General features: G+C 37.5%; 2 protein-coding genes across 5 annotated transcripts in view; one reads left to right on the top strand and one right to left on the bottom strand.

Annotated features, from left to right (window-relative positions):
- The first annotated feature begins 10 nt into the window (after positions 1-10).
- Positions 11-7,940, top strand: SCRN3 (secernin 3). Its single transcript, XM_014954624.1, has 7 exons — positions 11-238; positions 370-551; positions 1,326-1,525; positions 2,166-2,378; positions 5,037-5,199; positions 5,638-5,818; positions 6,605-7,940. The coding sequence occupies exons 1-7, from the start codon at positions 71-73 to the stop codon at positions 6,758-6,760; spliced, it is 1,263 nt and encodes a 420-aa protein (XP_014810110.1). The 5' UTR covers positions 11-70; the 3' UTR covers positions 6,761-7,940.
- Positions 7,941-10,601: 2,661 nt separating this feature from the next.
- The window catches only part of GPR155 (G protein-coupled receptor 155), a 29,779-nt gene continuing 14,038 nt past the window's right edge, over positions 10,602-26,342 (bottom strand). For 2 of the 4 annotated variants that reach the window (XM_014954602.1, XM_014954604.1), the window contains 11 exons: positions 25,774-25,857; positions 24,407-24,527; positions 23,037-23,121; positions 22,865-22,955; positions 20,679-20,928; positions 19,922-20,023; positions 18,080-18,213; positions 16,679-16,774; positions 15,669-15,733; positions 14,822-14,959; positions 10,602-12,661 (listed from right to left, as the gene is read on the bottom strand). In XM_014954602.1, the coding sequence (XP_014810088.1) occupies positions 12,439-12,661; positions 14,822-14,959; positions 15,669-15,733; positions 16,679-16,774; positions 18,080-18,213; positions 19,922-20,023; positions 20,679-20,928; positions 22,865-22,955; positions 23,037-23,121; positions 24,407-24,527; positions 25,774-25,857 (1,389 nt within the window). In that variant the 3' untranslated portion in view covers positions 10,602-12,438. Of the gene's footprint in view, positions 12,715-14,821; positions 14,960-15,668; positions 15,734-16,678; positions 16,775-18,079; positions 18,214-19,921; positions 20,024-20,678; positions 20,929-22,864; positions 22,956-23,036; positions 23,122-24,406; positions 24,528-25,773; positions 25,858-26,342 lie in introns of those variants that run through there. The other 2 variants (XM_014954603.1, XM_014954605.1) reach the window with 2 other exon arrangements.

Genomic DNA, 26,342 nt, shown 5'->3' on the forward strand with positions numbered 1-26,342 from the left:
GCCCGCCGCTCAGCCCCGCCCCGCCGCCGCCGCCACCGGGCCCGGAGGAGCCGCCGCCACCGCCGCCACTATGTCGCCCCAGCCGCCCCCCAGCTCCTGCGATACCTTCGTGGCGCTGCCGCCCGCCGCGGCGGGGGGTCGCGTCGTCTTCGGGAAGAACTCGGACCGGCCGGCGGGGGGGGGGCAGGAGGGGGGGGATTTCCCGGCCGCCGTCCACCCGCCCGGCGCCGAGCTGGAGGCGAGTTAAAAACCAACCAACCAACCAACCAAACCCCAAACACCCAACCCTTTAATCCTATTTTCTGGGTATTTTTAAACCGGCGGCGGCCAAAGGTAACTGTGTTGTGTGGGCCGTGTGGGTCGTTGCAGTGCACCTACATGAGGATCGGCCAGGCAGAGCGGACGCACGCCGTGGTGCTGAGCCGGCCCGCCTGGCTGTGGGGCGCCGAGATGGGCGCCAACGAGCACGGCCTCTGCATCGGGAACGAAGCCGTGTGGGGCAGAGAGGAGGTGGGCGACGGCGAGGCGCTCCTCGGCATGGACCTCGTCAGGTTTGGCGGGGCGGTGGGGGTCGGCGGCGCGGAACCGGCCAGCGGGTTTACAGGCGTTCGCTTTTGAGTTCTGTGGGGAAGTGTGTGATGTGACTTGCAGAAGGCACGTCTGTCTCGTCCCCTCTTCTAGCCATGTATAAAAATAAGTATTTTTTGGCACAGGAGTAAGATCTCTGCCAGGAGTTGGGAGCCCACGGGAGGTATCAGGTGCTAGAACAGAATCCGTCAAGGAAATCGTCAAATGTGCTCCTCTCCACAAAGCTGACTGTGAACTGAAACACGACTCCTAACAGAGCACAGCCAGACTCCAGGATCTAGTGTTTGGGCCTTTCCATTGGGGTTGTTCTCATTTCCTATTTCCCCCCTTTTTCACACACATATTGTGAAGTTTCAGCCTTAGCTGCCCACCTCCACGTAAGTGATGTCAGCTTCCTGTGCCTGCCCCACCGGTGCCAGTAACTCATTACCCTACCGAAGGCACTCACTTCTTCTCTGTACTGTTTCCCCCCAGCCCAGTACCCAGTTGGGACTGACAGACATCTCCTCGGAGTCCTCTCCCTGCCCTTCTGTATTTCCATTTGGTTGTTTTCCCCCGTGTCAAGGACACAGAGGACCCACTCCAAACAAGCCCTATCAGTGACTCGCTCCTTTCTCTTAGCAGATCGCACCAGCATCAGGTGCAGATAGAAAGAGCACTTCAGCGTGAGTCCCCCAGGCTGACTGTATGTATGTAAAGTTTATAATTCCAAAGGTAACATCTTCCTTTTGTTTTAGGCTTGGACTCGAGAGAGCAGACACAGCTGAAAAGGCTGTTACCGTCATAGTTGATTTGCTAGAAAAATATGGACAGGGAGGAAACTGTATGGAGAGCCAGATGGCATTTACGTACCATAACAGTTTTCTGATAGCTGACAGAAAGGAAGCATGGGTGCTGGAGACATCAGGAAAATACTGGGCAGCAGAAAAAGTAGAAGGTATGGCAATGACAATTAGCAGTTTTATGCTTTCATTTACTGTTTCATTAAGGCATCAAATAGCCTCTAGATATGTAGCGGAGTTGCTTCCTAGGGCATCAGTGTGGAGTGGCTAGCAGTTTCACAGGGGAGCTAAGTCACAGGGGGCCTTTTCAGACTCAGAGATGACCACGTCTGCACTCGCAAACAGAGGAGAGCCAGAAGGTCAGCATGAGCATGACAGCAGTACGTATGGTCGTAAGGACAGTGGCAATCAATGGCAATTTCACTTGGTGGCAGGGTAGCACTGACAGGATCAGTGCCTTGGGCCCTGAAGTGGCTGATTCTTCCAGTGGTTAGAAGGACAGATTATGTCTTTGGAGGTCTAAGAGGAAGAATGTAAAGATGGGAATAGTCAGGACAGAACCTGGAATATGATGTTGGCAATAAAAGTAAATAAGTTAGAGCTGAGTGGCAGTGAAATTTCAATCAGAAGGATACATATAGCCAGGGAGAGAGGGACAAAAATAAACCATGGGACTCACAGGTCTTGTAGGAAACTCTTCAGTGCATAATTTGCTTTAATAAGCTAATTGTAAACAAAATATGAAAAATAAGCATTTAACGTATAAAAATAATTCTTTCCTCACCTTACAAACAGGAGGTGTACGGAATATTTCCAACCAGCTCTCTATCACAACCAAGATTGACAGAGAACACCCAGAGCTGAAGGAATATGCCAAAAGCAAGGGCTGGTGGGACGGGGAAAAGGAATTTGATTTTGCTGCCACATATTCTTATGTAAATACTGCCAGAATGACCACATCCAGAGGCCGATACTGTGAAGGCTATAAACTTCTGAACAAACACAAAGGTATCATTTTTTTTTATATATATATATATATATATATATTTATTTATTTATTTTTTAAGATATGCAAAGCATTTAGTGAGCTACATTAATTTAAATCATAAATTATTAGACATCTGTTGTGGGCAATCATTCACATGATTTGGTGAACCAGAATTTACTAGAATAACTTTTTGCATAAAGGAGGAATGCTGAACTTGAAGTCTTCTATCCATTTTTGCCAATTTGTTGATTAGGAAAAATTAAAACAAGGGTCAAACATCAAACACAGAGAGCTACAGTAACAACACTCAGGGATCACATTATGAACATACCACTAGATACTCCATAAGACCTAACTCTGCAACATTTTGGTAGGCTATATATTATTACTGTATCTCTAAGAAAAAGAAACAAAAGAAACCCAGAGGCTAAACCAGACTCCCAGTGGTTTGTAGCCACAAACAGAACCTTATGAACAACTTCACTCTGGTACCATTCCTACAGGCTTAAGACAACAGCCCAGCATTCAAATATGTATCTTGCATTTCTTTTTTGAGATTGGTTTTTAAATCTGTGTAGTTTCAGTATAACTGCTACTCTAACCTTGCGCAGTCTAATAAAACACACTGAGAGCAGAATAAAATGATTTTCTGTACTCTAGGCAGGTGCTCCTAATCGTTAACTTATTCACTTATTTTTCAGACCTCTATAGAAAGAAGCTATCACTTCTCTTCTAACTGCATCCACCTGGCAGGTTTTTGCTGCATCTCTATTCACTTGCTCATTTGAAGTAATTAATCTGGACCAAAATTACATTGCACCTCTGTGGTTTTTTATTTGGCTGAGCTCTGCCAGACTGGGTTTAGCATCTACTTAGTGTGTCAGAATGAACTACTTTTTGCTATCCTGCTCTAGTGATCATGTAAATCCTGCATTCATTTTGGGAATTGCAGGTTCTGAATAACGAAAGCATTTTCATAATACCTGTATTTACTTGTATTATAACAATGCTGAGATTCTATCAATGTTTTCATTCTAAATCCCCATTTTCAGGCATTTACCTGAGCCATTTTAAAAATCACACTAGGTGTTCAGGTTATCAGCCTCATATGGTTTCAGTTTATTTACACTTATTTTAAATAGGTGCCCTAACTAAAAGCTATTTGGTTTACAGCATCAGTAAAATCACTGGTTTCTTAATCTACCCTTCACACTTAGTTCTCTCAGTGGCATTACAGTTGTTTTTTTCCAGGCTGCCTACCACGTGAAGACCATTTTTAGATAAACATTATTTGTATTTCAAAAACCAGGGAATGTATTTGAGGAATACAAAAGAATGAAAAGGTCTAGTAGAAAATATGCAATGCCTTCTTTCCTGCTGGACAAGTTGTCAACTTGCAGTTGGCAAACTGACTGTTGCTTCTTTTAATTTCTTTTATTCATCTAGCTTGCTCATTTCTTGAATTCTCTGACTTTCCCAGGCAACTGTAGGATGTAGTGCTGCATGCCTGGCTACGTGCAATTTGAATTGTATATATATAAAAAAAATATTGGAAACATCTGAACTAGCAGCAGAGTGATTATTTTAAGAGGAAACAGCAGGGTCATTTAAAAAAAGAATCTTTATGCACCTAGAACTTCACTGACGGAAACACTAAAGGATTAAATGGTGGAAGATACCTTCAAGTTGAAAAAACCAAACAACCAAACCGTGAATGAACTAATGTTTTTCTGCCATGGGCATATGTTTAACCAGTACACCAAATTTGAAAGAAAACCACTGCAAGTGCTGCCTGTTAGACTATTGGATTGCCTAGTATTTAAGCTTAAGCATTGCCATGCCAGTATTTAAGCTTTAGGGTACACTACATGAACAGCAATAGCAGTTGAACACTGGATGCAGAGGCATACGTGGGAAGGGTTTTGTTTGATCTAAGTGAGAAAAAAAAGAGTTATTTTCATAGAGACATTTGGCACTATACCTCATATAGGTAGTTGGTTAAGACTTCTTTACAAATGGATGTACTATCATAGCTTCTGTTGATTCTGAGCATAGAACAAGTTGTTATGCTGGTGCATCCTTTCAATTGTCAACTTGAAGCCTAAGTGCTTTGAAAGGTCAGATTCTTCAAAAAAACCCACCAAAAACAACAGTCTGGGCACTTCATTTTCAAATTTACACATAAAATCCATGCATAGTTGTTATTATTTTTACATTTCCAAAGAAATCTAGTGGTATTAACTGTATACAAATACCAATAACTATTATGGTGATTTATCTTAACTTCCACAAAGTGCTCTGAAAGTTCAGCCTTTAATCCAAGCTACTAATTTTCATTTGAAAAGTTACTGTGTGAACAACCATTTGCTAGCCATATGTATTTTACCTCTCTGGGAAACATCATGTGTTGTCGTCCTCCCCCTTTTCTAAGTCATAAATGTTACAGCTCATTATCACATATTCTTTGAAATAAATACTTTGGGGAAAACAATAATATTTTTAAGTGTGTTACATGCTAAGGTATAGTGTTAGGATGATTTTTTTTTTTTCTGCCAACATGGACAAAGTAAAATTGGCATTGCCTTTTACAGGAAAAGCACCCAGTTTTAGAGAACATGCCATTTAGACAGTATTATAAGTAGCACTGCGTGCTAGTAATTGTATTGTATTTTAAATAGGATCTATCACTTCTGAAATAATGATGGAAATTCTTCGTGACAAAGAGAGTGGCATTAACATGGAAGGTGGATTTATGACAACTGGAAGCATGGTGTCTGTATTGCCTCAGCAGCCGGATCTCCCATGTATTCACTACTTCACTGGAACTCCAGATCCTGCGAGGTGATGTAGCAGCAGGGAATTAGGATAAAAAGTTGCAAATATCTAAAAGAAAAGTGTTGCAATTTATCTGATTATATTCCTTTTTGTTTTGTTGTTTTTTCCCCCCCTTGAAAAAACATAATCATAAAGTAGGAGGCTCATAATGTACATTAATGCCATCTACCAACCTACCTAGTGAAACACTACTATGACACTCAATTAAACATCATTAGGAGGGGTTGTGGGGCTTTTTTGTTTTGGTTTGGTTTTTAGTTTTGTTTCTTTGGGTTTTTTTGTGGTTTTTTTTTTTTTTTACTTTTGTTTTGTTTTTTTTTTTAAAAAGATTCTTTCTTAAAATAAGGAATTAGAAGAATGGGGGAAAATACAACAACGTACTGACACAACAATTTTAAGAAACCTGTATCAGTAAAGGATCTCTGTTCTATTTTCTCTTTCTAGGTCTGTATTTAAGCCTTTCATTTTTGCACCCAATATGACTCAGTTATCAAAAACTAGCTCCCCTACATTTGGGCACGATGATCCAGTTAAGAAGCAACCACGTTTTCAGAGTAAGCCAGATCGAAGACATGAGCTCTATAAAAAACATGAAAGTGCTGCTGTAGTTATGGAAACTATGGAGGTACGTTGATGAAATTAGATTTCAATGCAAGCAGGTGGTTTATATAAGTTCCTTGCTCACATGTTGTTAACGTGATACCATTTAATGCCCTTTGATGGGTTGTGAAGAACATTGTAGTGCACCAGAAGCCCATCATCTTGCATCTGGCAGGCACATGTTTCCAACACTAAAAATTGCAACTAGGACTTTGCTGTAGCCCCAGACAAGGACCTGTGCTGCTCGCCCCACGAAGCAGCAGGCCACACACACATGCTCCTGCACTCCTCAGGTAAGAGGGAAACGCTTGAGCAGCCGCAAGCAAATATACATCCCTTGGTAAGAGTACAAAACACTCTTCAGGAGCCTGGCCTTAGGCAGTACGGAGGGCATGCCCTTTGTCATTGCTTGGTATGGACAGGAAAGGAAGTAAGATTGCAAAGACAGACAGCTGGACACGAAGGTGAAGCAGGGAGGTAGTTGCTTACTTGTAACAGTAGCATCTCCCCTATTTAAAGATACATGTTCTAAAAAATAAGATGTGCTCGCTTAAGTTTTACTAGCATAAATACCTAGAGCAGCTTTAATTTTGTTTATTTTCAATCCATCAGATAAGGATGTAAGGACATGGAGTGCTAGATAGGAGGAAAGATATCTAAGAAAACCTGTCATGGTGCTAACTTCTACCAACACAAAGTTGTACGCTAAAAACTACTAGGAGGTTAAAATAAAGACAGTAAGCCAGAATCTTGTTGGGTTGAACGCTACATACTCTGTATAGTTTTTAGTGAACTAAGTTTCTTTTTGCAGGGCAAAGGTAAAGAGATGCTGAATGGGATACAGGAATTGGAAAAACAGAAGATAAGTGAAATGGAATCAATCCTGCAAAAGGGATGTCTTGACACTGACCAAGTGGTTAACCTTTTTTCACAGTGTGTAGAAGAAGAACTCAAGATATATAGCTAAAACTACTATTCAAATGTGGTAAAATTCAGCTTTATGATTACCTTCCCTAATGAAGCAGCTATAGATTACATCCTGTTTTCAATATACCAATTAGTATGGACAGTTTTAAAGATGTAGATTTATATTCAGGCCCAACAGCTTTTGACTGTATGAAGCAATACTGAAAAGGCTCTTAAGAGCTAGGCAGGGGCTTTGGCTGTACGTGGCATGACGCTGTCAGCAGAGATTGATTTTGCCAACAAACAGATACAATTTGAATGGGATAAATTGTGGAACCACCCCATCTCTGGATGAAGAACACTAACTCAGATTTGGAGAACTCTGTTCTAGTGTACACACATGTAGCTTTTATAGTCAAGATAACTGTAACAGAACTTCATGTTGTCTGGATTAAAATGGCCATGCTGAAGGACCTTCCTAAAATTGCACTGAATAAAAAGGAAAGTGATACGCAAGTCAAGTAAGATTGGTTTTATCAAGCAGCAGAATATCATTCTAAGATACATCTCATATAAGAAACTTCTAGGCCTTCAATGTAAAATGAGACTAAGAGTTCAAAGTATATTAAAAACAAACTACCCCATGGTTTGTTGTGAAATCTGATTACGTGGAATTCAACAATGCAAGCATCCTGCAAATTACCACACAATTTTCATTTCCCTATTTTCCTCACCCTGCTACTGAAAAATAAATTAACTTATTTACATACCAGTATGATTATTGTCAAATTAATTCTGCAATACACTTTATAACATCACGTGGGATTTTTGAAATGTTTCTTAAATTGTTACTTTTTAAAATCAGGCAACTAGAAAAAAAGAGTCTGGGGTATGCAAGTATATACATGTACTCAGCAGGACACTTAAAAGTCTTTTTAAATATTTTCACTTCATCTAAGGCATTTTAACCATGACTTTTCTTGCTGAAATTACTAGACTATGGAGTTAATTTAATCAATTTTTTTTCCCTGCAAGGTAGTCTTCCTCCCTGATCCTGTTTAAAAGTAATGATTAGTATGTGACATTACTTTTGTTATCTGTGACAAGGGACAAACTGAGGAAACAACAAAGAAAGAAGATTGTAGCTTTACTACATGATCAAGCAGGATGAAAAGTAAGACTGGGAGGGAAAAAAAAAAAAACAACACAAAAACCAGGACTTCTGCAAGCCTTTGGAAGAGGACAAGTAACATGAAATGGAGCATTAGAGCTGCAATAGCAGTATGTGACATGACACAGCATTCCCACAGAAAGACCATTGTTTGATGATTTTTCTGTATTTAGTCAGTTTCTAGAATAATCTCAGATGCTAAAGACAGGGCTACACACATACAGTTTTCTCATTTTATAAACTGTTCTATCCCCCTACTGGTAAAAGTGTAAAGTATAATGTATAGGCAAATAAAAGAAATATATACACAATAAAGTCTGCAGCATGAATAAGGAAATGAAGTGCTTGGCAGAATTTGTTCTCCCTGATCCTACGATAAAAGCAGAAGTTAATTTGTGATACTGTGTTCAGATCCACAGGAAGAAACTAATGGGTTAGGAAAGTCCTTGAACTTTCTAGTTCTAGTGATCATACGCATACCAAGTAGCAGTAGCAAGCAGGACTGAGTAGCAGGTAAGACTGAAAGTAAGATTGAATTGACTGTGAACCTTTTGTGCCAGTGTTGCCAAAAAATCTCTTTGACATTCAATAGCACCATGGATATGGTGCTATTGAGCTGGAAGGTATATTTAGTAAAATTTTGCTATATTTATCTGTTTTCCCCAGGGTGTCTATATCTGACAATCGTGTATATCTTTGTCCCATTTTTGATCATCAGCTGTTCCACACTACCTCTTTGATAATTTCAAAGCATTGATAAATGCCTTGTAAAACTGTGTTGGAAACCAAGGTATGAGTCAAGTTTACAGGTAGCAGAGCAAAACAAGAGAAACATTTTTTTTTGCTACAACGCAAATACAGTGAAGTTACACAGGAACAAACGTAGGGAAGGTGGTAGAGCAGGCCTTTAAGTGAGCTTCTTGGCCACTTAATCATGGGGTGGCAATTAACCAGGTTAAGCATATCAGTCTGGTAGTAATACAGGTAGATACAGAGCAACGGTTCCTCTAGTTTCTGTGCTGTTTTTATTTACAACCTACAGGACATGAATAAAACCAATGTTATTTGTGGAGATAGATCAAGTGATGGCCAACAGAGTACAGAACATTTTGGTACCTTTTTTCCCTGGGATTTCATCCTCCTAGAACACATGTACTGTAAAAACAAAAAATTAATATTAGATCAGGAGGAAAAAAGAACCCTCCATCCCTCAACCATACGTTAAAAAAAAAAAATAGAAAAAACCGAATGTCCTCTAGAGGGCAACCTTTGCATCTATTTCATCGAGGAATACATTTTGCAGCTTATTTTAAAAGGTTTAGAGCTTTATGAATAATTTAAAAAAACCAAACCAAAACAAAAAAATTACTACAACTGCTACCTAGAAAACAAAGTTTTATATCCACCTCTGTCCACTGTCACAGTTATTTTGAGATTAGTGCTAGGAAAGAAGATCCATTGTGTCCCTGGAGACTCCTCTGGACTTACTTGTTCAGTGGATGTTTTCATGGAACTGTAACTTCCAAGTTAACTGAGGTATACCCCAAACTAATGCACCTTCAGAATAAAAGAATTCATTGCACCACTGACCACATCTTTAAAGCAAAGCTATTTCTAACCACCAAAAATTCACACCTCAGTAGATCAACTATTGACATACATCAAATTGTCAACTATTTTAAAACTTGCCAGTGCTCCTTGGTTGAAGTAATTATTTATCAGATCAAAGAGTTACTTACCTTTCTAAAGGTATTCAACGCCTATTCTTAGTTTCCAGAAGTACCCAGTAATTTAGATATAGATTATCATATTCATTCCTGTATTTAGTCCTAGTTTCTTTAGTCTAATTATTAACCATTGTAGACTAATGGGTATGATACCAGCAGTCACGATGTTGTAACAGTTATTATAACAGAATTTGGTGTCAGTTGTTAAAGGTGTTCTCTTTGTTACATTTGTAATGGGAGTCTTCTCTAAGCAGAAATTTTGACCAATTTCTTACTTAAAACAGAGGCTTTGTGTTCAAGTCTAGGGAGCAGCAGAGACATTATAAAAAGGGAGGCGGGGCAGGACTTTGTGATGAAAATGAGAAAGAAAAAAGTGCAAAACCAGGAACTCTGCACAGGACTGTAAAACTGACCTAAGATCAACTTCTTGAACATTTGAAGAATTAAAAAAAATAAAGAAAAAGAGAGAGAAAGAAAAAGAGAGAGAGAGAAAGAAAAAGAGAGAGAGAGAAAGAAAAAGAGAGAGAGAGAAAGAAAAAGAGAGAGAGAGAAAGAAAAAGAGAGAGAGAGAAAGAAAAAGAGAGAGAGAGAAAGAAAAAGAGAGAGAGAGAAAGAAAAAGAGAGAGAGAGAAAGAAAAAGAGAGAGAGAGAAAGAAAAAGAGAGAGAGAGAAAGAAAAAGAGAGAGAAAGAAAGAAAAAGAGAGAGAAAGAAAGAAAAAGAGAGAGAAAGAAAAAGAGAGAAAGAACTGCACTTGGTAAGTAGATGATAATTGAAATGTTCCTAAAGATCTGTTTAAGCTGTTAGACAAAACCAGGTATCTTTATGTGCACACCCATTAGCAAGTCCTTTGCCTATTTAAAAAGCATCAAAAGGAGATTTAAGAAATACCAAATTTGAAACCTAAGAGCCACGTTAGCAAATCTGTCAGAAAAATACATTTGTCTTAAATTTTGACACGCACACATAACCCTCCCACACCTCACACCACATCAAAGCACAGAACTCTGAAATCAAGTAACAGATTTATTGACAAGTTACAGTATTTAGAAGCCAGACACACTCGTGGCTTCTGCTCTTAAGTCACATATATCTAATTATTCCAAAATATTTGATGTAGCTGTCTTCAGCAGTTGTAATGGAAATAGGCTATAGTTTTCCTTTGTGGCCACAGCCTGATACACATGTCAATTATTTTGTTGCTGGAAAACATTAAAATATGTATGGATAGCATACATACGCAGTAGGATGCAGTTACGTTTCTGTGCACACTGCAGACGTGCAATAAGACTGACAGTAAAAGGAATTCTTTTTCCAAAATAAGTTTTGCATGGAGTTATAGCTACCATAAAACAACTGTTTCTCGAACAGCAGTTTATGCTGCTAAAAATCACTTTCAATTCTTAATACAAAGTAGATGCGTAAGTGGTTGTAATAAAAAAAATCCATGTGCAAAAAAAAGGGAAAAACTTTTAAAAAAAAAAAGACGAGGTATGCTTGAGCAAGTAATTTTTTTTTTTTTTTAAATACCTGGGTTCCTTTCCCTCACTATATAAAATTTTTATATAGACATATAAATGCTGTTCTTGCAGTTTTAAAAGGACAGCAAAATGGCTATCAGATACTACAGTTTGTCTTTAACCTTTTCAAAATGCTGCAGAAGACACGCAGATTCTAAGATTCTGCCTTCAGTGCACAGGAATCTGAATGATGCTACAGTAAGTATTTAAAGATCGTAGGAAAATACCTGAGGCTCATTAGAAACCTGTGCTAGGCAACCAATACTAAAATTTTAGGATCTTTAGCTACTCTAAACTGTAACTTTTCTGTTCAGTTAGGATTCTCTATATAATAGATTTAAAAGTCACTGTATTTTATTTAAAAGGTTTTAAGAGTTGATAAAATTTTTCTTCTTGACTTGCACAGGTATACAAGGTGTCCATAATGTCTTTATTTGAGGCTGGCACTTCTTAATTAAACTGGAAAGGCTAATTTCAGAAAGTAAAAATCTACTCTTGACAAAGCTGTTACTACCACCATAAGGCAAAACTTCAGAAGCAGTTGTTTGTATGAAATTCTGTTATATCATTTCCTATTTTGGGGGAGCAGTGGGTATTTTTATGTTTTTAAGACTTGGTAAGTTTGTACAAAACCATTATCTATTTCACTCAATATTTTCTCGCCTTTAATCCTCTGACATTGGAATCATCTTCACAACAATTCTACTTTTACAAGTGGAGGATTTTATCTTTAAGAGAGAAACAAACTACCTGATCTGAGGTGTAAACAGCTAGAAAAATTTCCTGGTGTTAGACAAGAGTAGAGTAGTAAAAACTGGGATATGATAGAAGTAATCCTACTTCTTTGAAGTCAGGGAGAAGCCTGACTGTAAACAGGAATCAATATTTCATCACACTAGAGTATGGAAAACATACAGCAACATGAAAAATAGCTCTCATTCATATTTGATTTTTTTGTAGGTGTTTTGGTTTTTTTTGTCATTGTGGCACCAGTCAGTAAAGCTGCTATTATAATGCCTCTATAATATGACAGTAACATATAAAATTTTACTATATGTTTTCCTCAAAATGGAAAAAATGCTCTAAATCCAGAGCATCTTGCTTTGTTCTATTTGCATTCTGGTTGGAACACTCACTACATATCACTTGCTACTATTTCCTTCGGAATAGAAACAAGTAGAACCACATCTCTCAACTTGACAAGAGAGAACAACACAATTCTCTGAGAGCCCCGAGACAGAAATACTTCCCATTTCAGTGGTGAAGACAGATGAGGTGGTCACTTCCACCCCGAACTGCCTATCCTCTGCCTACATGCTCAGGTCAATGGCTCTCAACTGCAACTGATCTCTTGGGAATGAAGCGATAATACAGATATTCATCCCGAAATTCAAACTCATTTGTGATATGCTGGACGACGCCTCCTTTCATCAGTCTGTCTCCATACATCACAGCTTCACCGCGGTCAGAGGCCAGGCCAACTTGCATGAGCCAGTTCACCAGGTCACAGCCAAAGAAGATGCCCGTGGAGATCTTTGCACCACACCTGTATGTCAAAGGAATGATTCACCCACATGTTCTGTAAATCTGGTATCACCACTGCACGGTGGGGAAAGGCAAGGAAAAATAGCAGGAAACAAGGAAAGACATCGTGATAGTTAAGAGCATGTTAGAAGAGAATTTGCAAGTTTTGTATATTAGGGACATGCCAATGTTCACTACCTTTTCCTACAGACATTTCAAAGAGAAGCAAAATGTATGTACAATGTTATTTTAGGCTTCTGCAAATAAACGTAAGTGAACAAAAGTAGCAATGTTCCTAAAAACATACACAATGTAATTTTATTCCATGGATACTTACTTCCCATGTACTCATTAGCATGACCATTTCTGCAACAATGTATCCGATTTGAGTGCAGCGTGCCTGCAGCAACAGGGACTCAATCTGCACTTTAATTCCATTTTATAATTTCCCTACAGCTTTAAACAGACACTAACCGCTTACATAGTTTGTACACAAAAACCATTTAACTTGCATATCCAGTTAAATATTTACCACACAGGCAGTACTAAGAATAAACAAAGCCTTTACAACAAGACTAAACTAATTTTCTTTTACGTATTTATGAGGCTATGCCGCTAGTATCTGCCTAGTTGCAGTAAAAATACCATTCAGAAATTTACCTGGAGCAATAAATGTTTCTGGTTATCTAAAATCTGCTCTATGGAACCCAAGTGCAGGGTTTCTGAAGATGATTAACAGCTACACAAAGACAGCAAAATGCAAACTTCTTTCTCTATTTTTTTTTTTTTTTAAGTTAAAAGCAGCAGTAACACAGAGCAAGTGTTAACATATATTAGCAGGGAAGCAAAAATTAAAAGAAATAAAAATCCATGATTACAAGGTCTCAGTTACAGTATGATTAAATCAAAGAGGATAGGATCAAGTTAAATGAATATTTAAAATGAGAAGATAAATGCTTTCTTTTAAATCACAAGGAGAAGTAAGACATAAAACTAGTTCTGCACAAACATAATATTAAAACAATGAAGCAACAAATGTCAAATTTTGATGTACTCTCAGGTGGATATATGATTAATAAAAACCACAAAACCCAACCAAAGGGCCCAAAGCCCACGTAAGCACAATAGCAGCAGTCACAATAAACACAACTGTAAAACCTGTCCTATTTCAAAACAAACATTTTTTGATACATCTTTTACTATCTGGCATGAAAAATGCAAGTTCTCAAACTGCCACAGTTCATTTTTCCTAAAAGGATAACTTCATTACTTTATTTCTCATGAAACCTAACTGACTTCTGAGGAGACTGAGGAGAACAAAATCAGGATGCTGTCAAATACAGTTCTGGAACGTGGTTTCAGACATATCTGACCAACCCAAATTAATCCTACTTAAAAGATTACATGACAAGAAAGTTGTGTGTCCTGTTAGGACAATTCTTCATGTCTCCATTTCATACAGTAAATATTTAAACAAAGGCAGACTCTTTTTTTTTTGTTCCTGCTGCTTCTGTCTGCATTTCTCTTCTCATCCACCTACACGTACCTGGATACATAATCCTTGATTTGGGTATCATAATTTGCCTCTGAAAGCTTTACTGATCTCATAAATTGAGGTTTAGGCCTCACAAGAGGGAAAAGCAAAAGAAATTGTATGAACTCAAAAGGCTTAAAGATCCTAAAACCACTATAATCTCACATACTAAGTGGCCTCTGAACACACACTGGCAACAATTGCAACAATTTTGCCTCCTGTACAAGCTACTTATTAGTAAACATTCAGTCATTTAAGTACTGACACCTCCTTAATCTCAAAACAAAAGCAAAACTCATAGACACATGCACTCTATTAGAGGCATTATCATAAACATTTCTTCAGAAAGATCTTCTCTCCTGAACTCCAGCTAAACGCAAAAACCTGGGGCAATGTCTTAATGATAGAAAACTTTTTATAATTTATATAAAACCTAGATGGGAATGTGATAACTTGCACCTCAATGTTTCAGTGGAAGACCAGAAACATTTCTCTGTTACTGCTAATTTTTTAATCCTCACCTTGAGGTTTGAATGCCACAACAGGAATTGCCCACAGACAGATTAAACTGCATTTCATTATTTCCAAGAGGTGAGCTATAACCTTATGACCTTTGTAACAGGTTGTATGTGCAGGGAGAGACCTTACCTTCTGCCTCTGACAATGCTTTTGACACAGTGATCTCTATGATAACGAACAAACTGTTGACAGGTCATCCTGATTTCCTCAGGTACAGAGGGATCTGTATGCCCTGCTGCTTCTCTTCCTCCCCACAGAAATTCAAGTCTTGGAAAAAAAAAAAAAAAGAAAACCAGCAAATCAACTAGAGACATTTTTAAGGAAACTGCAAATAATAGAATGGAACTCGTAGGAAGCTTATTACAACTGCTTTACTGGTTTTGTGCCCAGTAATTTATATACAATCTTTCTAATACACTCCTATGGCCTTTGAACACAGAGGGGTTTGATTCCAGGCTCAGTCAGAAGGAAAGACAGAGAGTAGCTGGGAGCTACCTTTAGCTGCTGGATTCACATCACAGCCAGCTACCTCTGAGTTAAAGATGGCTTTGTACAACTTACACCTCCACAGTGAAAGCGCCCATCCACACAAAGTACTTGCAAGAGGTTAAGAATACAGGACTTTACAGACTCTGGTTCAGCAATCACATCTAAATTTTAATTTATCAGATGAAAATATTTCTGAAGACCCATCATCTCACTGATCCAATCAGATACTTCACTATCATTTGCCAAAGATTTTGTCTATAGGAGACTGTGGGGTTTTTGTCATTGGGAGTGTCACTAGGACAGCACCAAAAACTCATGCGCAGTGAGTTGCAATTAGCTCTCCACAACTGGGAGAGAAAATAAATTTGGAAGGTCAAAAAAATAGGAAATGGAATGCAATGGTACTGAATACAACAATTAAACCTTTTAAAAACTATTATTGTTACTAATTTAAGTTTATAGGTGTAAGTGTAAAGATTCTATTTACCTTCGCTTGAATGGTAGAATGATTAAATGCTTATCTAAGCCAAAAATACCAAAGCAAATGAAGCCCTGGAGGGAAAAATACAGCAAAAGCAAGGTTAAACAAAACCTTTGGTTTCTAAAGAACAGAAATAAAATGTTAAAAACTTGTTACCAAAACACACGTGAAAAGTATCCCTCTTCTCTAGGTATCATTCAAATGTATTTTTTTCTGTGCTTTGATTTTTCATTTGGGCCTTAAAAAGACAGATTAATACATAACAATCCATCAAAGAAACTCTTCAAGAAACAGTTCAGTAAACCTAATGCCGGGACATGGCATCTGACACTTCAGGATAACCGACTATCCTTAAATAGCCAGTTATTTAAATCTGTCACTGTTAATGTCAAGAAAAGAACTGACTTACTGTAACTTAAACGCTAGAATGCTCTCTAGTTAATTCATTTTTCTGTGCCGTTTTTGTATCAAAACTACTATCATTACTTGATACTGCAGAGTATCTTGTAGGCACATCTGTCCATGGATCTGTAAAACATTCCTTTAGTATGTTAATTAAAACTGCCTTAATTTCACCTTCATAGATGACAAAGCTATCTTGTAGCAGTTTGTACTGAAACAGACTATGTGCAGCTGGAACAATTATACATCTTACTGTCAGGTATTTGTCAATGGTGCTGTAACTGAAACTGACGAGATAATAATTTAAAGCCTTATAGCAAAAGTATCCATGTAAGATGGAAAGTATCCATCTTACACCTATTTAGTTATACTGGTTTCACTCCACAAAATCCTACTCAATTCCCTTTGAAAGTGTTCATGCACATAGAAGACATGCACTATGATAAGAAAGCTACCAAAACAAAAGAATAAGCTTGAGGACAAAAAAAGGCAAAACAGCATAAGGAGCTGGTGACTTCAGCATTGTTTGAGGACTTCAACTTAGAGTTCTTGTAACAGCATCTGCTGCAACACCCACTAACAAAGTCATTTTCAGAACCAACATTGATAAGTACCTGACCAAAATTAAACACAGCACAGAAGAACTGCAATTCCACATATAGTCTTCCAGGCTCTTGGTTGAACAGCCACCACAAACAACTGGAAAGATTCTGTTAAGAAAAAAAAAAAACACAACTAAACCCACAAACCTAACCTGACTGTTAAAAACAAAAGCACTTTTTTACTCTTCACATACTAATAGGCAATTTTCACTGTCTGTCTTTAACAAACGATTCAGTTAACAGCAAATAAAAAGGAATAAACACCTTAAAATATCATTTCAGTTAGGCTTAATAGCTGGGGGAAGAGGGCGGAGGGAGGAGAGCTTGTGGGTTTTTTTTTGTTGTTTTGTTTGTTTTCAAATAATGTAAAACATACCAGCCTAGAGATCCTGCCCCTTTACATGTTTACCTAAGGCACACTTGCCTTAAGCATTACTTAGGTATTCAACCTAAGACAGACAACATTAGCCCAGAGAGATTTGCAGTATTTGTCTTTAGGCCTGTTTAGCCAGGACCCCTGCTTCCTGCATATTTTCTGCATAGTTAAGATTGCGTAAAGCTGAGGCACATACCACTTCAGCTATTTTAGATGCCTAACAGAAGGAAAAAAACCCTTCAAAGTTAAGTCTTTGGGTGTAAAGGCTAATGCTTTAATGTAACTGGTCTCACTTCATAGTATCTATGTAATCCACAAGAAGCTCAACTTTGAGCATTACATTCAAACAGAGAGAGTTGTTTCTCATCTTTGCCACAGTTAAAAACTCAAATTATATCCCTAATGCATTACATTCTGGTATTTCACACTTTTACACAGGAGCAGCCACCTTTGCAAGCTGGGATCAAGTCAGTAATGATGCTTGGCAACACCAACTTAGCTATGTTGCCTCGAAACCACCACTAAAAGCCACAAAATTGCATTTTCCTTTTTCAAATAGTGTCTTACATTATTCTTCATTACTAAGCCACCTCTGAGAAATCCAAGTTCCAAATATAAGCATGATCAGATGGAACAATTTTTATACAGTCTCCCTCAGAAGTAGAATTCAGTTTATGTTTTTAATTGATTACTCTCTAGGGAAGAAGACCAGCATTTGAGGAAAATGGGCAAAGGGGCAGTAGTGATGAATTAATTACCAAATGATACAATTCCTTTTTTTTTTTTCCCCTTAGGGTTGTCCAGTGTGGCTTGCTCATTAACATCATCAATCTTAACTTGCCTTTAATTTATGATGTGGCACATAAAAATTAATTTTACGATATCACTTTTCCAGTTAGGGGCCAAAATAAAGCATCTAATTAATGAATTGTTACACAAGTAATTGGAAGATTTTTCCTGGGCTGTCTACATAGCTTTCCTAAAAATCATTCTACCTCAAGGAGTCAAACAGCATGGGGAAAAAAAAAGATACTTACAGCAAACAGGCCAACAATAAGAAGTAAGCACAGCAGCACGTGTCTGGCCAGCTGTTTGTCTCCGGTCTGCAGAAGCTGCTCCTCCTGAGCCAACACGCAGGTTTGGGCACTGCAACGACTCACACACTGATCAGCTGAAAAACACACCAGAATTCTTCATTAGGCTTCTGACCAACAAACTCCATGAGCAAACTTATTAATGTAACTTGCTAAGTTAAATTACCTTGTAAGTATCTGTACTCAAGTCACACACACAAAATGCAACATTAGCTTTGACTATAACCTGTTCAGACATCTATTCTCAAATGAAACAGGAGATTACATGTGATCCTAAAATAAAGAAACTTTTTGCAGCAAAACTCTTCTTCAGAAGGCTTAATGCAAACTTAAGTTGCGGTTATCATTTAGAAAACGTTACTAGAAATGGTGAAAAAAAAGCAGTCATTTCTCAGAACAGTTTTTATACTTCAAATTAATTTCTGGAATAAGTATTCCAAATACACTGTCAGCTCTAATGTTTTTACTCAGTGTCTCGGCATTGCTGAGCTCTAGATCAATCAACCTTATTTATTTCAGTTCTGTATTTTTAAACGTGGTGCATCAGAACATGGTCACAATCCTACCAAAAGAGACAAACACAGGGAATGGATGCAGCTAGAGTCCTAATGAATTCTAAGTATCTTCCTCTAGATGGCAGTGAAAAACTTCCTGGCAAGGACATACATAAGAATTTGCACCAGATACCTGTCATAGCAGTTCAATGGAATAGTAGAAGCATTAGTAATTTTTGCAGCCAGTTACACAAGTGTATCCATTACAATTTGCTTTTACTGATTTTTAGTTTTGAAGTGTTCACTCAGTAGGTCGAAAAAATTTCCTCTCAATCATAAGACATTTTCTACCTTATCTTTTAGGATAACAAAATTAAAGTGGCCTCCCTCTATCATTGGAAAACATTCTTATGATGCTTGTCTGAATTACTGAATAGATAAAATAGTTGGCAATAGGTAGAAAGCTAGTATTTTGTGAGAGGAGACATAACTAAGAGTGTCTCAGTGTGAAATATTTAGATCTGTTGAAAGTTATATCGCATCCAAAAGAAGCATAAAGATATGAACTTCCTTGCTAAGGATACAAAAAACCAAAAAAAAAAAGAAAACAGGAAAAAGAGAAAGGTTGCACTGCAGCTAGCTTTGACTATTGAAAGCGATGTATGATGAGAATGGGCTGAGCATGCAGTTTTCCATCAGGTGCTTAACAGTCACTTTGATCCATTTTTTCCATTTCAGTGACTCCTAAGGCCCCCTTAGTCAATTTTCTCTTTCTCTCTCCCCTAGACATGAATAGTACAGCAGCACGGACATTTGATCTGATCTGCAGTAAGTGCCTGCTCTTGTAGATCTCATTCAGATTTCTCATTCAAAACCTGTGCATGATTACAGCAAAGGCTTCACAGACCTTTTCAGAAGACACAAGATGTGACTGAGAATGTAAAAAAGTGTGTTTAAGTTGAAAACTTGAGGCAAAAGAGGGTTAGGCGTTCAATTTTCCAGCATCCAAACGAGGCAACGACTGAGAGGTAAAGTCTGAATGCTCAGAAGGATGTCTTAAAGTAGTTTAGTAGTAAAAATACAACCCAAAACAACTGTCCATCTTGAGCACTGAAAGATTACTAATAACCATCAGGCAGAAGAGAACAAACACCTAACATATTGCCTAATACTTGAATTTAATATTAAATATAAGTTACCCACATAGAGTTGAGAGAACTTTGTGAGAAAAACACTGTAAGTATTGTAGAAGAGTTTGTAGTATTATAACAAGGAGATGCTACTGCTTTACCTGTCTCAATTGAAGGAACCTTGCTTTCAACAGCATTTAACACTACTTTGCTCTCTCCAGCACAGGATAGTTCACCATTTGTTGTTTGACATGAACAGCAGCCTATTAGACGTACACAGTAACAGGACAGTTAGCTTTCTTCACTCCCATAACTTATTTTCAACATATAACAATATATTTTATACAGCTTTAACTATAATGCTCAAAAATAACCTGAAAGGAGAAAGCAGACTTAATTTTTCCCATTTGCTGCAAGGGTAAATGGGTTACGCTACTAATATATAGGAATATTTAACATAGCAGTACCACCATGGAAGCAACACAAGTACTTTTAGCTGGAGGGAGAACATACAGGACAAGGCTACGTACAAACAAGGAGGATTAGAAACACATTAAGTAGCAATGCTGCTGGCTTATAATGTACTCATTAGAGACAGTTTAGTGGGTAAACAATCTAAGATGCCTAGTGGGCTGCATTTATCACATCCTTATCAAGATACCACTACTTATATTAAGACCATACACATGCTTTTTTTTCCCCCCCCCCGTCCACTTCCCCCACTCTTACTGTGATAACCATCAAACTTTCCTTAGAAACATAAACCTAAATCCTTGGGCAGTAATATCTAGATTTTCCTCTGGCCTAGTGTAACACTTTAAGGTGTAAACAACTGTCCTTCCTAGGCCAGAATTACATTCGGAACAATTTTTATCATATCCCGAACCATTTATGCTTTTACAAATCTACTTTCTCTACCTCTTTCTGCAGATGGATGTGCAGAAGACCCTGGAGAAGGCTGTGCAGAAGACCCTGGAGAAGGCTGAGGCACAGTGGCTGAAACTTGTTTCCCCTCTCTCCCTTCCACTTCAACCTCCTCCACTTGGCTACGTGGTGAATATGGGTTCAATACCTCATAGCTTGACTCTTGCCTATTCCTGTTCATGCACATAAGTGAGATACCTGACATCAATATACTGATGAACAGGATTACTGCTGTGGTAATTATCTGTTAAGAGAGCAAAGAAAATACACTTCAATATAAAATAAAGGAAAATAGTTGCATACATCTGTCTTCCTAACTTTCTGTACTTTCCCAAATATACTAACAAATGTAGCTGAATAAGTTTTCTGTATTTACTGCTCTTGCATCTTGTGGCACTGAAAGAGCAATGAGTACATGAAACTAATTTTTCTTGACTGAGTAATTCAGGTTTTGGGTTTTTTTTTTGGTTTGTTTTTCTTGGTTTTTTGTTTGGTTTTTTTTTTTTGTTGTTTTTCTTGGGTTTTTGTTTGGTTTTTTTTTTTTGTTGTTTTTCTTGGGTTTTTGTTTGGTTTTTTTTTTTTGTTGTTTTTCTTGGGTTTTTGTTTGGTTTTTTTTTTTTGTTGTTTTTCTTGGGTTTTTGTTTGGTTTTTTTTTTTTGTTGTTTTTCTTGGGTTTTTGTTTGGTTTTTTTTTTTTGTTGTTTTTCTTGGGTTTTTGTTTGGTTTTTTTTTTTTGTTGTTTTTCTTGGGTTTTTGTTTGGTTTTTTTTTTTTGTTGTTTTTCTTGGGTTTTTGTTTGGTTTTTTTTTTTTGTTGTTTTTCTTGGGTTTTTGTTTGGTTTTTTTTTTTTGTTGTTTTTCTTGGGTTTTTGTTTGGTTTTTTTTTTTTGTTGTTTTTCTTGGGTTTTTGTTTGGTTTTTTTTTTTTGTTGTTTTTCTTGGGTTTTTGTTTGGTTTTTTTTTTTTGTTGTTTTTCTTGGGTTTTTGTTTGGTTTTTTTTTTTTGTTGTTTTTCTTGGGTTTTTGTTTGGTTTTTTTTTTTTGTTGTTTTTCTTGGGTTTTTGTTTGGTTTTTTTTTTTTGTTGTTTTTCTTGGGTTTTTGTTTGGTTTTTTTTTTTTGTTGTTTTTCTTGGGTTTTTGTTTGGTTTTTTTTTTTTGTTGTTTTTCTTGGGTTTTTGTTTGGTTTTTTTTTTTTGTTGTTTTTCTTGGGTTTTTGTTTGGTTTTTTTTTTTTGTTGTTTTTCTTGGGTTTTTGTTTGGTTTTTTTTTTTTGTTGTTTTTCTTGGGTTTTTGTTTGGTTTTTTTTTTTTAAAGCAGGACCCCCTGTTTCCCATGGAATCCAAAAACATCCACTCATCATCATGGTCTTTCCCCTCAGGATCATCAGTGCTCCAGTTTAAGTTCTGTTCAGGTATCTTTTAATTTCAAAGAGGAATGTGCTCTTGTCACCCTCTGCCACAGCTCTAATTTCCATGCTTTCACCAATGGGGAGCATCCCATTAATTAACCTTTCCTTCTAATCATCTGCTACTGGTAGCCAGTGTCCACTCTGAGGCTATTTAATACTGGTGAAAGCACCGTGTGTATAATCCCAAGAGACTCCTAGCCTCTGTATCCACAAAAAAGACAGGGAAAACAGGGAAAACGTGACAAATATCTATGCTAGTGCACTTTACATCCTCTGATAAGAGGAACTATTTATTGGTAAAAACAGTAGTTCAGGCTCAGGGATTTTCAACCCACAATTGTGCAGAGAAATCTCCCATAGAGCAAGCAGCTACTGCTACACAGGTAATGTAGATCCTATCTATTACAGACCAAAAGCCATTAATTAGCCACTGGATAGTAATAATTTTATATAATTATCAAGCGAGACTACAAATTAGTCACCAGGAAAAGGGCTCTGCAATTCATGACTACTCTTAAGCCTTTCCTTCGGGAAGCCTACTCCCTCTTTTTCTTAGTCATAGTTGCCTAAGCATGAAGGTCCTTGTTCAAACAAGTTCTCCTACGGTTCATTACAGAAATACATTTTTGTATCAATCTATAAGCATTCTATAATGACAGTTATTATGGTAGCCTATACTTTGACTGAAAACTACTTACATGAGAAGCAAAAAGAGAACACAGTTTTTCAATAATGTATTGGACACAGCAGAAGTGATGAGGACAGAACATGTTCGTACCTGGTGTTTTCCATAGAAAAAGGCAGAGTCAATACTAGAGTTGTTATGTTCACCAACAATTAGTAAAATTCCCACCAGAAGTGTTGGGATTCTGAAAGAGCAAAATACAAACAAAGTAAAATATTTACCATGCTCCCCCTAATTCTACAGGGAAAAATCTGAACTAACTTACCCCCATCCAGCTATGATAATAAACCCAATGGGAATCTTTACTGTTTCTCTCTTCCTCAAGAGAAACAAAGAGAAAGACAGAAAACCTACAAAAAACCCAAAAGAAATGCCTTTTTTATTATCAAAAAGGGAACTGATAATTACAGAATCTAAACATTTTATCACGTGACCTGCCCAATAACTAAGATAATCTTCTTAGACCTTCAAATAGTCCAAAATTCTTTTTCTAGTTGTATTCTGAGAAACTAAAATAGAATTAACTATTATCTTAACATTATTAACAATGAAGCACTGAAGAAATTCCAGCACACTTTATATTAAATATACACTTATAAACGCTTACAAAGGTTCACAAGTGTTTCAAAGTAATCATAAGAACATTTAAGACACAAGTAACCAGTTCATTAACAGTAGTTGATCCAGACTGACAATCTTAAGTAACCAACAAATAATGTTGTATCCAGCTATGACATTTCTTGAAAAACTGACTAGTCCTTTATGAAGTCAATAATAAGCTTTACAAAAAAGTTTCCCATATTGTTACATATAACTATATATGGGAGTATCTTCTGGGAATGCCTGTTCTATTCACAACTCAGAAGCTCAGCAACATTTCCCATGCGAAAGCAAAGCTAGTATTCATTTTAGGCTACACTAATCATGAGCTACCTATTTCAGCTAAACACAACTTACTCCACAAAAACAATACAGGAACTAAAACCTTAAACTTCTGGACTCAAGAATGGTGTATAAGGTCTCCTGAATACCCAAAGTCTCTTTTTCTATCATACAGGTAAGATTTGCCAAGTTTCTTGATTGCAGCTTTCAACTCTGCCTACTTCCAATAATCCCTTCATTAATCATCTACACCTGCAGAACGCACTCATTGGTTTTGGAAATTGCAATTGCCAGGGGAAAGAAATGTTAAATCTATTTTGGTTATTTCCCTTCATCTTGTATTTCCTACTTTCCTAAGGCACAAGGTTGTTAAATCTTCTTAATGCTGAATAATTTAAAACCCTAAATTCTACAATAATTAAAAGTTGTCAATAAGCTTTGGACTAGCTGGAGGGCAACCCATCACGTTGGCTCTATTTGTAATTGCTTCTGTCTTGAGAGCATGTTCTTGTCTGTTGCAGGAAGCTAGCAAGGCTGCTGTATCCGGCAAACACAAACAAGACCTGCCCAGGTATAAGCTGATGCTGAGCCCAGCGTTGCTGGCGCTGCAGCTTGGCACAGCTTACAAGTGTATGCACATCTGTAGCATTACATACAAGTGAAAGGAACAATTACTCTGAATAATACAAATTATTTCAGTACATCAGTCTTTTATTACAGCAAGCACCGAGGCTCTACCTAGAAAAATCATACCTGTCCACAGGTAGGTGCTGTAAAGTGAGCTGTAGAGGAATATAAATACTAGGATCTGCATGGTGATGTCTTTCTCTTTAACAATGAAATTCCATGCCACCATTCCAATGCAAGCAATAAACTGGAAAGAAAGGTAAGATGCCATCAATTAAATTGCGAGACCAGGATGACAAGAAAAGCCGAATACAGTGCAATATTGCTACAATAAGCTTCAAAACTCCACCCCCAGAGTCACGGGAGTGTAATTTTATGAATTGGCTAGTCCTCATAGCAGGGAAGCAGCAAAGCAGTAAACTCAACATCACAGTTATGTCACTAACTAGGGTATCCTATTTTCGGGGGGCGTGTTGGGGGCATGTTTGACAGCAAATATATAGCTCAGATAAACTGGGAATAATATATAATAAGGTATATGAAGATTAAGGTTATAAGTAAAGGGTAAAGCTTTTGTTAAGTACAAACCACTCATCTAAAAAGATTTGGACATGAAGCTGAGGCCAACAGATACCTGTTCAGTCAATAATTACACAAGTTTTTACCCAGAGATACACCATATATGACAGCTTTAGTATTGAAGGAATCTGAAAAAAATATGCTGAAATATTATGGAAACAATAACACGGTATTGCAATTTTTTTTTTTTAAATGAAAGCTAACTTTGCTGTTATCAACAAGCACTTGCAACTCTCATGTGACTTTTTTTCAAATGTGGCTCCATGACCAGATCTCTAGAGTTTACCCTTTCTCTCTCCTGCCCCTCCTCCCCCCAAAAAGGAACAAACACTTCAGAAAGCGCTACTGCACAGATGTATCACAAGAATAGGCTGCTCTCACTCAGTTTAACAGCAGTTGTGCAGTTGACTTCAACAGAAGAAGGAACATGTACTCTATAGTTTTCTCTCAGTTTAAATAACAATAAGTATTAATCCTGAGCTATTTGGTTTTGCCCTTTCCTAGCCACAAGCCATGTATTCCTACACCCCTCCCTTGCATCAGCTCTGGCCCCTGGCTGATCCCCCAGCGAGCCACTCCAGGGAGCTGCTGACCCTGGCATTGCTGACTTCAGATTGGCACAGATTGACAGGGAAGAGCACGCAACACTATTAGGCAGTAACTTAATAGTGCTAAAAATACATTTCAGAAGCCACACTCCATTCTGATTGCTTATCATTCCACTTGAGAACTGTGTTACTCTCATTTTCTTCAAGGTTGCATTTTAAGGCACATAAATTGTTTAGACAAGTCTCACATTAGATTCCCCTGCTCTTCTTAGATGACTACAAAGACATAACTATAGAAGCCAAACTTGTAAAAATGTTAAAAATAAGACTTAAAAAACCTCCCAAGACCATCTTCTTACTACTGACCTGAGCAACAAGTAGATTTGTTGTAATCATATGAGGAAGCTGTTTGTATTTCTTACTCAGAAGAACAACAGCAAGAGACCAGATCTAGAACACACAAGATAACATTGAATTTAAGACTAAAACAAACCCCAGAGAACAACAAGAGTATTATGGCAGACTGTGGCGAAATTAAATATACAACAAATCTTCTTGACAAGTTTCTTATCAACATGAATACTGTAGTCAGCTCCACATAATCTCCTCCCAGTCTCTATGCCTCAGAAAATATGTCCAGAAAAAAAGCAATGCATCTTTGTGTTTTCATGATAGTGAAATATTTCCATGGAGTACCAAAGGCTTCCCTCTAGGGTGCAGAAGCCAGGTTGTTCCTCAGGACATAAGTGACTACAGAACTGCCCGGCAATTCAGAATTTAAAAAGGTTCTTCCCCTGCCATCTTTACTGAATCTCTGGAGATTATTCATGATGGCAGCGTTCACTTGTGGCTTCCCTTAAAGTAATTTCAAGACAACACGACATCAGTGAGACACCAATTTAAGAAAATTCCAACTTCCTCCAACATGGATGTTT

This window comes from Calidris pugnax, unplaced genomic scaffold (assembly GCF_001431845.1).
Source record: "Calidris pugnax isolate Ruff unplaced genomic scaffold, ASM143184v1 scaffold103, whole genome shotgun sequence".
Classification (NCBI taxonomy): Eukaryota; Metazoa; Chordata; class Aves; order Charadriiformes; family Scolopacidae; genus Calidris; species Calidris pugnax.

Excerpts from the sequence above, each read along its gene's own strand:
- SCRN3 (XM_014954624.1), top strand. The coding sequence starts at position 71 with ATGTCGCCCCAGCCGCCCCCCAGCTCCTGCGATACCTTCGTGGCGCTG. Across the intron at positions 239-369 it reads CGCCCGGCGCCGAGCTGGAG|TGCACCTACATGAGGATCGG; the intron begins GCGAGTTAAAAA and ends GGGTCGTTGCAG. Across the intron at positions 1,526-2,165 it reads GGCAGCAGAAAAAGTAGAAG|GAGGTGTACGGAATATTTCC; the intron begins GTATGGCAATGA and ends CCTTACAAACAG.